The 12,177-nt window shown below is 60.7% G+C and overlaps 1 protein-coding gene across 2 annotated transcripts; it reads right to left on the bottom strand.

Annotated features, from left to right (window-relative positions):
• Positions 1-6,364: 6,364 nt before the first annotated feature.
• On the bottom strand, positions 6,365-11,542 carry LOC140843019 (tryptase gamma-like). Of its 2 annotated transcripts, XM_073214415.1 has the most exons (6): positions 11,276-11,542; positions 11,031-11,079; positions 10,070-10,229; positions 8,059-8,333; positions 7,617-7,762; positions 6,365-6,791 (listed from the first exon to the last, which is right to left on the bottom strand). In XM_073214415.1, the coding sequence occupies exons 1-6, from the start codon at positions 11,285-11,287 to the stop codon at positions 6,609-6,611; spliced, it is 825 nt and encodes a 274-aa protein (XP_073070516.1). In that variant the 5' UTR covers positions 11,288-11,542; the 3' UTR covers positions 6,365-6,608. The 2 variants fall into 2 exon arrangements, with proteins under 2 accessions (XP_073070516.1, XP_073070517.1); XM_073214416.1 differs by lacking the exon at positions 11,031-11,079.
• Positions 11,543-12,177: the final 635 nt, after the last annotated feature.

Raw genomic sequence — 12,177 nt, 5'->3', positions numbered from 1 at the left:
AACGTTGGTATAGTTCATTGTTACCATCATAAACCAACATGATACATTGTATTCATTGAATTCCAAACTTTCCTTTCCCCTAATGTCCTCTTTCTGTCCCAGGATCCCTCCAGGCCCCACCTGACATTTAATTGCCATGCCCTTGGGCCCCTCTGGGCTGGGGGTGGCTCAGACTCCAGCTCCTCCCGCACGTGCCTTGCCTCGGTCCGGGGAGCGGCCGCTTCTCTGAGGAGCCTGGTGCCTTCGGTGGAGAATGGCGTCAGAGACCCAGGTCTGGCGCCGGCTGTCCTGTGGCTCTTGAGGTGTCCTTGCGTCCAGGTCCTCCCAGCCGGCAGGACAAGGCCGTGTGTGCACCAGCTGGTGCAGAGGCCATGGCTGGACGTCCGTCTGCTCCGTCTGCTCTGTGTCAAGCCAAGCATGGCGCCGTGCCCGTGCCTGGATGGCAGTGCATCACCATGCTGTCATTCTCGCCTCAGCCCCGCTGGCCTGCGCCCCCCCAGCTCCACGGGCCGGGCCCGCGTCAGGTGTCTGACCCGCAGAACTGCAGGAGAATCGGTCATCACACCCGGAAGTCTGTGATGCTCCCTGCAGCAGCCACAGGGAACATACACCACGGCTGCCTTCAAGGTGCTCGAATCCTGCAAGATCCCAGGCTCGCTGTCTAGAAAGAAATGCCACATACACCACGCAGGGGTGGCTGCTTGATTTGGGGGGCCCAGGGCAGACTGAAAATGCAGGACCCCTTGTTCAAAAATGATTACAAATTCCACAGTGGTGTCAGTGGCGCACTGAGGCTGCACGGGGCCATCAGGGCTGTGGGCTGTGTGCGGGCACAGCCCGTGAGCCGGTGAGGCTGGCCCTGGCGCTGCCCCATGGCCCCAGGGGACCCAGAATGCAGGGCCTGACCCCCTGGGGGACGTCTGTCTGGCACGACGCTGGATCTGCCCTCTGGCCCAGGCGGGATATTGAGAGGGGCTGGCCTGCCTGCCCTCTGCCCACGCCTTCCGGTTCTGCCCAGCCTGGGTTGAGCTGGGCCTGGGTTCCTGGGGATCCAGGCCAGCTAAGGGGAAAGCACCAGGGTGGGAGCCCCCTGCCCCACCCTAGGGCCCCTTGCCGAGCCCCAGGTGCCCCGGATGTAGAAGCACCACAGGAAGCCAAGTCAGTTGCTCCAGGGGACGTCATTACAGGCCTGAGGGCATTACAGGACGATGGCCACACCGTGAGCAACGCCGCACTTGTGCATCTGAGCACTTAGATGCATTGAACTGACCCCCTGAAAGGTACAAACTACAAAAAGAAAAAAGAGATTGTCTCCAGACAATCTCTCAAACCAGATTTGTGGTCAATTTCTCAAAATCGTCTATTTCTCAGACTAAATTTGTGGTCAGAAACCCCGCAAACAAAACTCCCAGCCCAAATGATTTCACTTGTAAATTTACCAAACATTTAAGGAAGAAATAATGCCAAATCTTCATAACCTGTTTGGAAAATAGCAGAGGAGGAACCAGTAGCGACCCCCTGTCGCGAAGGCCGGGACCCCCTGGCGCCAGAATCGGACGAAGACGCGCAGGAACGAACCTGCAGAGCAATACCCATCATCGGCACACACGCAAGAATTCCCAACAAAACCTTAGCAGATCGAATTCAGAGACACAGGAGAAAGATGGCACATCAGAGCCAAGAGAAGTTTTGATAAGAAAACTAGGCAGACATTATAAAACAAACAACAGATCAGAAGTTACAGATCCCTCCTTTAAAGGGACATCAAAATGCTTAACTCGACCTCAGCATATCAGATTCCTCGAACTATAAAAGAGTGACAGACACATTGTGGCCAAGGACAATTCATTCCAGGAGTGGAAAGTTGATGCTTTAACATGTGAAAATCAATCAATGTGATTTACCATATTAAACTAAAAAGAAAAACCATTATCCCATCCTTACATGAAGAAAAAGAATTTTACAAAATTCAACACATACTCATCATGAACAGAAATTCTCAGCAAACTAATCAAGACAACGTGTTCCAGCTCTAAGGAGAAAAGGGGCACGGGAGAGAAGAAGGTCCAGAGAGGGGCCCACCCAGAGCCACGCGCTCCCCAGAGAGACAGCAAGGCGCTCGGCGGGTGAAGATGGTCTCCTAAACACATGCTCACACACCTAGACGCATCGATGGGGAACCAGCGTCAGGCAAACACCATGTGCCAGCACTGGGGGGCTCCGAGCCGCAGACGGCAAGAGGGGCTTCCTCACACTCCTGGACAGAGTGCAAATGAGCAAGGAAGCCAAAGTCTGGACACGGACAGGACTGAACACTCAGTCACCCAGACAGAGGCTCCTGGGCAGTGCAAGGTGCCCCCAGGGCCCAAGAGGGGGCCCCGGGCAGCAGTGGGGGCTGCAGGGGCTCTAGGGTGTCAGGAGGCCAGGAGGTGGGTTGGGGGCCCCGGCAACCAGCATGCCCAGGGGAGAGTGAGGAGGTGGGGTGGACGGACAGGCAGGGTGGTGGCCGGCCCTGGCCACGGGACTGGCCCTCCCCACCTGGTGCTCTGAATTGTAGGGTGGAGCGCCCCTCCTCTGAGCACTTTTTGGACAAGGCACACCCTGCCCCTGAGGGGCAGTGCCCTGAGCTTCCCTGTGGCAGTTCGGGAGAGTGACCTGCATGCCTCCTCCTGACTGACGTCTGAGGTCCTGCGGTGTGGAGAGCGGCGCATACAGAGGTTTTAGCTCACCCTGTGATGGAAGCCAGCCTCTGACCACTCTGGGTATCTGATCAAAACGCCTCACGCCCACCGTGGCATCTATCACCCTGGCCTGCATCCACAGGGATTCCCTTAGATGCATTTCACCCAGAATTCCCCAGACCTGACGTCTCCTCCTAGCAAGTTTGTGGCCACCATCCCTCTGTTCCTTGGTGATAAACCCCCACCTGCACATTTACTCAGAATGGAGTCCATCCTATACTGGGGTCTCTTTTCCTCTGTGGCCATGGCGCTGAATGAGATGTGCCTGCACCCCTTTAAGTCTTTGAATCCAACACAGGACACAAAAGGGAGACAGATATCGGGGCTGAATAATGTGTCATCCATAATATGTGACACATAATACATGTGATATATGCGATACATAATATAATATACATGATACATAGTATGCTACACCTGATACATAGGACACAAGGCAATAGATGTATCTCTGCTAGCATTTGGAAGGAAGCACATGTTCAATTCTGAAACCCTGTAACAAGCAGCGCCCCTTCACTGCTGGGCATCTCGCTGTGCGGTCTGCGCCCATCTCAGCCAGGGTGGCGGCTCCCACTCAATCTCCTCCAGTTCTGCTTCTCCCATGCCAACCGGACCTCTGGGCGCCTTTTCATTGTTTTGAGGCTTTTAACTAAATGAACGCTCTAACACTGTTTTTCAAGGTTGCTGAAAATTGCTTTGCTTGCTTTTTAAAGATGGAAGCCTTGTGCTTACATAGATGGCAGATTTAATTATCCTGCACACAAGTGCACGCACACACATGCCCACTGGTGACACACACATGTCAGGGGGGCTCTAGCACAACCGGTAGGAGCCTCCTCTGCCTTTTCAAGGCCTTCTTCAGTTCACCAACTTCTGTCCCATCCAGGGGGGGACAGAGGGACACCAGGAGTCCACCTCCCAAAGCACAGGAGAGCTGGGCAGGGCGTGGGGGTGGGTGTCAGGGAAGTCCCGGCCCCTCCCTGGGCCCCTGGTCAGCTAGATCATGAGGCCCTGGCCAGACAGAGGACCGCTGGGAAGGGCTGCCTGGGCTGCTGTGGTGGCAGGCACGGGACTGGGGCGGGTGTGGGGATGGGGACGCTGGTGGGCTGGACCGGAAACTCCCATCACAGGGGCCTGAGCTGTCCTTGCTAGGCTAGGACCCTCCTGAGGAACCCCCAAGACCAGGCTCCCAGATGGCAGAGGAGAGGTGCCAGTGTGCCCCACAGGGAACAGGGAGGGCTTCCTGGAGGGGACAGCAATGACCCCCCACCCAGCCCAGGGGAGGAGAAAAGACTGCAGCCAGGATGCCTGGGGCCCACCCTGGCCCTGCCGGGGTCTGACTGTGCACCCTTGAGCAGACCATTTGCATTCTGAGCAGGACAGGTGGGATGACACCCCTCCCTTCGGGGTCTGCTGAGCAGGCAGGCCTGCCGGGGAGCCTGGCCTGCTGCCCCTCCCCCACCTTTGCCCCCTCCCAGAACTTTCCTGCCCCTCCCCAGCTGCGGGTGTGGGGGGGTGGGCACCTGGCAAAGGGGTAGCTGGGCGTGCTGCATGACTTGATTGTGGCGGCACCTCCGTAACTGTGTACATCTGTCCAATGCTGAATGGTAGATTTAAAATTGGTGAATTTTAATTATGGGCATACTTAAATTATACCACAGAAAAGCTGATTTTTAAGCATTAAAGCATGGTCATCCTTCCCAGAGGTGCCTGCCTCGAGCTATCCGAGCACCACGCCATTTTTCTCCCAGAAGGACGTAACTGAATGTGGCTGAGCGTGGAGCTCACAGGTAACAAACAGCCGCGGAGCGGCCCCTGTGCCCCAGGGTTCTGCACTTTCTAGCTGTGTCCTCTCGGGCCATTCGGCAAACCTTGCTGAGCCGTGGCTGATCTCGGTGGGGAACGGGGCTGCTGCTGGGGAGGGTGGTGGTGAGGCGAGTTGTGGGCAGAGGTCTGGAGTGGTGGGTGGCTGAAAGCCTCTGGGTGCCCCTTCCTCCACCCTTGCTCCTGGGAGTTCACTCCTAGGCTGGCCTCTGGGCCTGCAGCCCCACCCAGGAGAAACCCTCACAGGTGAGTACCCCTCAACCTGCTTCCTCCGGGCCATCCCAGCTCACCTCCACCAGCCCGTCTCGTCCCACCTGCTCACCACCCTCGCCCAGCTCCGGATGGCAATCTGCTCCCAAGGGGGACATGCCCTGCCCACAGCCTCACTGGGAGAGGCCCCCTGAGCTCCAGCAGCAGTGGGAGCCTGGTCCCTGCACTGGGGAGGGTGGCCCAGGTCCCAGAGGTGATGACCACAGGCAAATCCTGGGCAAAGGGGAATGTCTGGTGCCAGCCCTGGCCCGTACTGGGCTCTGTCGGCCACGGTGATGCCTGCCTCCAGGTCAGGGCTGCATCTGGGGGGCACATGTGCACACGTGCTGCCCCCCTTCTGTCTCTGTCTCTGTCTGTCTCTCCATCTCCCTCACACACACTCCCCACCAGGTGTGGTTGAGCTGCAGAACTGAGTTTACACCAAGAACCAGGGGGAGGAGCTGGGGGTGCAGGTTAGGTACCCCCTGGAGCTGAGAGCTTGTATTAACAGGGACCAAGCTTGCAATAACCTTGTATTAATGGGAAGACTGGGGACCAGGCGGGGGATGGTACCGTCCGGAGTCACACAGCAGGAGTGGGTCCACACAGCCCCTCACCCGGACCCCTTAAAAGAGGCTTCCAGTGTCACATCAGCCTCTGTGGGCACTAGGGTCAGACAGCAGGCACCCCGCCTCTCCACAGCTTTTAAGTTTGGGGTTGGGGGCAGGGGCCTCGGGGGCCTCCACTGAAGACCTGGCATCTTCCAGCAAGGGGAGGATATTCCCAGCAGAGGCTGATGCAGAGGACTTACGGACAGAGGAGCCCTGTGACTCCCACAGGCCACTCCGAGGCCGCAGGGCCCACTTCAGGCCTTTGGATGTGGGTCCAGGAGCTGGGGGCCCTGCCTGCCGACCACTCCAGGTTGAGGAAGGTCCCCTTGGACCTCTGACCCCCAAGACACACACAACCAGGAACCCCTCCAGCCAGGCCTGTGGGGTCAGCAGGGCGTGCTGAGCACATGGGGTACACATGGGGACCTGGAGCGTGGCAGGCCTGGAGGGGGCAGGCATGGGGGTGGGGGAGCATGTGGGGGGCACACGGGGAATGGCAGGCCTGGGGCGGGGCTCACAGGGGTCGTGGGGGTGCAGCCTGGCCGGCCAGGCTCTGTGTCACCTTCTGAAGCGCACAGTGACACGTGTTTTGTTGGTGTTGATGTGAGGAGGTTTGCCTCCCATCCTGCCCGGCTGCGACCCTCTCCCGTGGGTTGGCCTGACAGCGTGGAGGGGCCACACTCAGTCCACTGGTGTCCCCAGGACGTTAAATAGCCAATAAAAGTCCCTGAAGAGAGAGAGGCTCCAAAAGAATGGAGCCAAGTTGCTTCCTGTCTTTTAAACAAGAGACCTTGGAAATCATTCAGCCACCCCGTCTGGTGGGAGCGTCAGGCCTGGGCCTCGAGGGCTGGCCCACCAGGACCCCCTCTGCCAACACCCCTCAGGGTCTCGCCGGGTGCTGCCGCTCCCCTGGATGGTTTGAATGAAGAGGCTAGAGGAGCAGGATACTGAGCATTTACTCTGTGCAGGTGGGTGCTTGCAGCCCCCAGGCCCCCCCAGCTTGTGCTTCCATCCTGAGCCCAGCTCTCTGCCTCAAACAGGTGCCAGGCAAACTGCCAGCCTTCTCAAAGCCAGGACGTGGGCTCCAGCTGTCTGCTGGCCACTCAGGAGTGGGGGCAAGGGGCAGTGGGAGAAGCAGGGACAGCAGAAAGGGGAGAAGGGTCCCGCAGACGGCATGGGGGGGTCAGCCCCTCTGGCAGTACCGCAGCAGAGGCACGTGGCGCCGGATCCAGGGCTGGTAGGCAGAGACCTTGGTGTACACCCCCGGGAGGCCGGGCTCGGCACAGCCTCTGCTGAAGCTCACCACTGCTGCCTGCACCCACTGCCTGTCCCGGAGCTGGCAGACCAGGGGGCCCCCAGAGTCGCCCTGGAAGAAACAAGAAAACAAACAGGCCGGGGTCAGGGGGCAGTTCTATGCCACAGGGGGAGCCCCCATACTCGCAGAGGCTGCCTGCAGCATCAGCTTGCAGGGGAGGAAGTTGGGGGGGAGGCACAGGGCGAGCCCTCTGGGCCCAGGTAGCAGGGTGGTGGATGGGCTGGGCCTCCACGGGCATCTGGGCCCCCAGCAGCCCTGCCTACCCACTCCATCCACCTCCCATTTCTGAAGTTGAGGACTCAGGCTCAGAGGTCAAACAACTTGCCCAAGGTCACACAGCTGGTGAAAGCTCAGCTTGCTTGGGCACTTTTCCATTATTGTTACCCCAGGCCTGCAGGCTTCCTGCAAGGCACGTTGCCACCCCAGAGTCACGGGGCACCTTCAGCCTGGCCCAGGCCCTCTGGGCCCTTCAGCACCACTCACAGCGCTATCAGCCGGGGCCTTGTTTTCTGGCTTCTTATCGTCGGGATGCTCTGGACTTATTCTTACAACACATATTCACAGAGCTCTGGCTCTGAGCCAGACGCTGTTCCGCCTCCGGCATGAGCCCCAGCCCCAGCCCCACGGAACTACCCCCTAAGGGGCTGCCCCTCTCCAGCTCCAGGACCCAGCCTGTGTCTCAGCCTCCCGGAGGGTTAAGAGGAAACCTGGGAGCCTTATTGCTCAGCACGGGGAAGGTTCTCCCAGATTCCCTGTGAGCGGGGGCCCTGCTTCCCTGCCCCCACTGTACTTCAGGGTAAGCTGGGGCCCAGAGGGTCCAGTGACTCTCCCAAGCCCCACAGTGGATTGGCACAGGGTGCTGGCTGGGGCACTGACCTCACAGAAGCCCTTTTGGCCCTGGAAGTGGCCAGCACACAGCATGTCCTTGGCGATGGGCTCCGGGCGGTAGGCCGTCTGGCAGTTCTGCAGGTCGATGATGCGCACCTCCACCTGTTGCAGCCTGCCGGGCTGGGGCAGGGCCACTGCCAGGCAGGGGGCGGTGGGCGGGAGGGGGACCACCAGGTGGCACGTGCAGCCCGGCCCCCAGCTTGCCCTCCAGGAACGGCTGGGAGCGCGGCTGGACGGATCCCCTCCCGAGGGCAGGCATTCATATCACATGGGTGGTGGGCCGGAGCCTGACAGACAGGACTCGGGTGCAGGGTGAGGCCTGGGCCAGGCCCTGGGAGATGGGGCGACTCACGGGACCCCTGTAGTGCCTCCCGTTCCACTTCAGAGTGGCTTCCCAGCCCTAACCCCCGACTCTTTGCCCCTCACTCACCATTCTGCCTGATGTCACCCCAGCCAGTCACCCAGCAGAGGGTGCCCGCAGGGAAGCGGGAGCCGGGCAAGGCCAGGGAGATGGGTTTGATGGTGGAAGAGAAGGGCACGGGGTGTGCCAGCTTCAGCAGGGCCACATCACTGCCCTGGAGGGCATCCCCATTGAAGGAGGGGTGCCGGACGATGCTGGCCACGCCTGTGGAGACTGAGCCCCGGGGATCGGTGTACAGGGTGGGCTCTCCCAGCTGGATGCGCAGGTCTCGCAGCCTCACAGATCTGGCCGGGAAGTGGGGGGACACCGTGGGCTGTGAGGGTCCCACCCAGACAAGCTCTGGGGACAGGGCAGTGCCTGCGGGAGCTTCCTTCAGTCCTGCAGGACCCTCTGCTCAACCCTGGCCCCCAGAGTTGGATCCAGGTGTGGGAACACATGCCAGCCGGGTCGCATCCCCGAGAAACCCAGTCTGGCAGGAAGAGGGACCCCAGCTCTGTGTGATGAGAGAGTCATCCTTCGACTGTCGTGAGCCCTCCGTGTGTGAGTCGGGCCACGGCCCTGCTCTTCCTGAGCCAGACGGGAGCCAGGGAGCCCGTGCCTAGATGGCAGGGCGCCTGGGGCCCAGGTCAGGGCCTGGGTGGAGGGGCAGGTGGGAGACTGCCCCGTGGGCGTGGAGCAGTGCCTGGGGGCTCTGGGATGTGTGGAGCATGTCGGGATGCCCCCCGTTGGCATCAGAGGACAGCTAAGGGTGCGTCGGGAAGTGTGTGGAGGAGTCGGATGTTTCTGAGTCCTGCAGGAGGCAGTCTCTGCCTGCTGCCCTTGTTGCCCATGGGTGCCCTTCCTCCATGGTCCCGGCAGGACCATCCCTGGTCCCCATGACTCCATCTCATGAGGTCTGGCTCGCTGCCCTTTCCAGGTATCCTGCATCTGCCGTTGCTTATGATTCACTTCTCTCTGCCTCAGTTTCCTCATGGAGAGCGGGGGTTGTAGGACTTGCCTCGGTCTGCCCAGTGTGCTAGGAACAACGCACGTCCGCAGGGAGCCCCCAGTAGCCGTTGACCACTATTTCCAGGACTTAAATGTACCAGGAACATTCCAGACAGGGTCCCGACACCAACAGAATCATGAAAGATTTAAGTACCTCAAAATCACACTCGGAGCCAGCTGATTTTATATTGATTATTGCACCTGTTAGGGTTCAGCCTTGAGAGCTACCATCCTTGATAGCAAATTATCTGCCTGTAGAAGTCGGCCTGGGATTGCTTCCTGAAGGTCTGGTTTGGTTTTTAGTTTTCACGTGTTGTCAAAGGGCATTTCGCTCCTTAAAATTTCTCTACTTTCATATACACTCAGGTTCACAATTCACAACAGCAAAAACATGGACGCAGCGGAACTGCGCACAGGCAGAGAAATGGCCATGCCTGAGGTCTGCGCCCACGGGGGGAGCGGGGCCTGTTGTTTAGCCTCGGAAAGGAGGGCGGCCCCGGCCCCCTGCAGTGTGGCCTTGAGGGCACCATCCCTGGCAGCTGAGCCGGGCACTAAGGAGCAAATCCGTGTCGTCGAATCCAGAGACAGAACGTGGGAGGGTGGGAGTCAGGGGCTGGGGAGGGGCTGGGGGCGTGTGTTCACCGGGGACGGAGTGTCCATGGGAAGATGAGAACGTTTGGGGGCGGGGTGATGGGGATGTGAATATGGTCAATGCCCTAAACGGGGGACATAGACTTGATTGAGATACATTTTATATGTGTTTAACCACAGTAAAGAAAATCACTGGAGAAAGTTCCTACTTCTAAGCGTTGACACAGAATGAAAATGTTTCCTCTCCTGTTTGGAAGCAAATGGCCCATGTCTGCAGCAAATCCCCGGAGGAGAGAGCCAGGTGCTGGGCCCAGCCTGCGGGGCTCTGCCCCGGTAGGTAGTCGAGGGCGGTGGGTCCTGGGGGGCCAGACACTCCTCCAGGGCCCCAGGTTTCCCATCTCGCTGCTCCGGGGCCTCCCCACACGTGGGAGGCAGGACTCACCCGGAGACGCAGTGGGCAGCGGTCAGCACCCACTGGTGGCTGATGAGGCTGCCTCCACAGGTGTGGCGGCCCCGCTCTCTGAGGCTGACCTGCCAGGGCCACTGCCGGGGAGGCGCCGCCATGCCCCCCACGATGCGGGGCTCTGGGACAAGGCCGCTCACTGTGGAGACACCAGTGGGCACAGCCCGAGGTCACTGTGCCAGCCAGCAAGCTGCCCTCAGGCAGCCCTGCTGTGAAAACGGCCCAGGCCTGGGGCCCGGAGACACAGGCCCCCCAGCCCCGCTGGCCTCTGTTGCCTGTGGTCAACCTTCTTCCAACCTGCCCACAGCGTCCCCGAGAGGGAGTCCACGGTGATGGGGTGCTCACTGTCAGCTGTCCAGCAAGATGCCCGCTGGTCACAAAAACGTGCTCATGGGACCAAGGAGCCGGATCTCTAATCTTATTTAATTCTAAGTGATTTAGACATAAGCAGCCCCTAGGTGGCTGGTGGCTCCCGGGCTGGAGAAGGTGGCAGACGGCCACATGCCTGCCAGCTGGCCAGCCTCTCAGCCCCTATTTTGAAGTTTCAGTGAGAAAGGATGCCCGACAGTCGCCCGAGGAGTTTCCGGCTGGAGGGGGCACTGGCCAAGCTTCCCTCTGGGGCTCGGCTTCCTCCTGAGTCCCACATGGATAAGCCACCTCACGGGAGGACTTGGAAAGTCACAGGAGGGAGAGAGAGTGACACGCGCCACAGGGCACCGGTCGCCAAGCCCCAAGGCCTGCATTAACCCCTGATCCCCCAGGCCTGCCTCCTGGGACCGAGCTGTGCAGAAAGGAGCCAGAGCAGCCTGGGGGTACGGGCGCTTGGGACGAGGGGTCGGATGCAGCTCAGCCCCCGCACGCCCTCTGGGAGCACCCCAGCTGCCCTGGGGGTCAGAGGCCTAGTTTCCAGGGCTGCTGACACCCTGGCCTGGGGACTCACCCCTTCCCCCCAGGAGCAGGAGCTGGAGGACCCTCAGGAGGAGCTGCATCTGTGGGCAGGAAAAGGGCAGGTTGCTCGAGCCCCAGCACCCAGGGCTGCAGGAAGGGCCCTTGGCGTTTCCCCGCAGCCACGGCCATGACTGGTGAGTGCCACCCGCTGCCAGGCACCTTCGCCCAGGCTTCCCCCTCCACCCCAAAGGCGGGGGCAGGGTTGGATGGGGGAGGCCTGCCTGCAGAAACTCTCACCTGGAGACGCATCTGCCGGGGGCCAGTGGGGACTCCGCGTTCTCCTTGAGCCCTGGTGCCACCTGACTCTGGCGTGATGGCACCGGACTGGAGCTCCCCTGGCCCCTCCCCCCTGGCCTCCCCTCCTCCCTGTCCCCAGAGGTCAGGGACAGGGGGCAGGGAAGGAAGTCACGGGCTTCTGGTGCCAGGATTGCAAGGAGGCCTGGCAGGGCAGTAGTGCCGGGCTGGGTGCAGGGGATGGACTGGGCTGAGGGCCCTGCACCCTCTGGTGCTGGCAGCCGACCCTCCCCTGCCACGGGGACCTGCTGCGGGCCAGCGAGGGCCCAGCTAGGCTCCTCCCCACCCAGGACGCACCCTCCCCACTCTGGCCCCACCTTGCAGGGCTCAGCCTGCTGGGGCAGCTCTCCTGTAGGTCCAGTTGTGGTCGCCCTTGGGCCCGAGCCTGCCCCCTCTGCCAGGGAGTGACCCCAGGCCCCCCCAGGGCTGGGAAACTCCTGCATCTGGTCAGTGTCTGGGATCCCCTGGCAGGTGGTAGCCCTCCCCCGCTGCCCCCCTGGGGGTTCCAGATTCCTGAGGCTTGGGCTCCCTTAGGAGGCTCCCAGCCCACTGTCGCCTCCTCCTTCGCACCCAGGGAAGAGGGCCCCATCCCTCCCAGGCCAGCACCCCACTCAGCACAGAGCCGCCCGAGGAGGCAAAATCCACACCGGCTGTGGGCCCTCACCCCAGGACACTGTTTGGGGGGATTGGGGCCAGAACCCCAGGCCTTGCCCTCATGCATGTGCCCAGTTCCCAGGGAAGAGCAGGTGTGGAGAAGGAGCAGGGTGGTTCCGGGAGCCCCCAACCCTCCAAGCAGTGTCCCTGTTGACTCTGGCAAGGCCCAAGACACCAGAACCTCTCTTATC

Source organism: Manis javanica, chromosome 10 (assembly GCF_040802235.1).
Source record: "Manis javanica isolate MJ-LG chromosome 10, MJ_LKY, whole genome shotgun sequence".
NCBI classification, from domain to species: Eukaryota; Metazoa; Chordata; class Mammalia; order Pholidota; family Manidae; genus Manis; species Manis javanica.
This window is presented reverse-complemented; position numbering and strand designations above follow the sequence as displayed.

Bases quoted from the DNA above. Each gene is read 5' to 3' on its own strand.
- LOC140843019 (XM_073214415.1), bottom strand. The intron at 10,230-11,030 runs GTGAGTCCCCAG...GTGTCTCCACAG, and splicing joins CCTGCTCCTGGGGGGAAGGG to TGAGCGGCCTTGTCCCAGAG. The intron at 6,792-7,616 runs GTCAGTGCCCCA...TGTTTCTTCCAG, and splicing joins GCCAAAAGGGCTTCTGTGAG to GGCGACTCTGGGGGCCCCCT.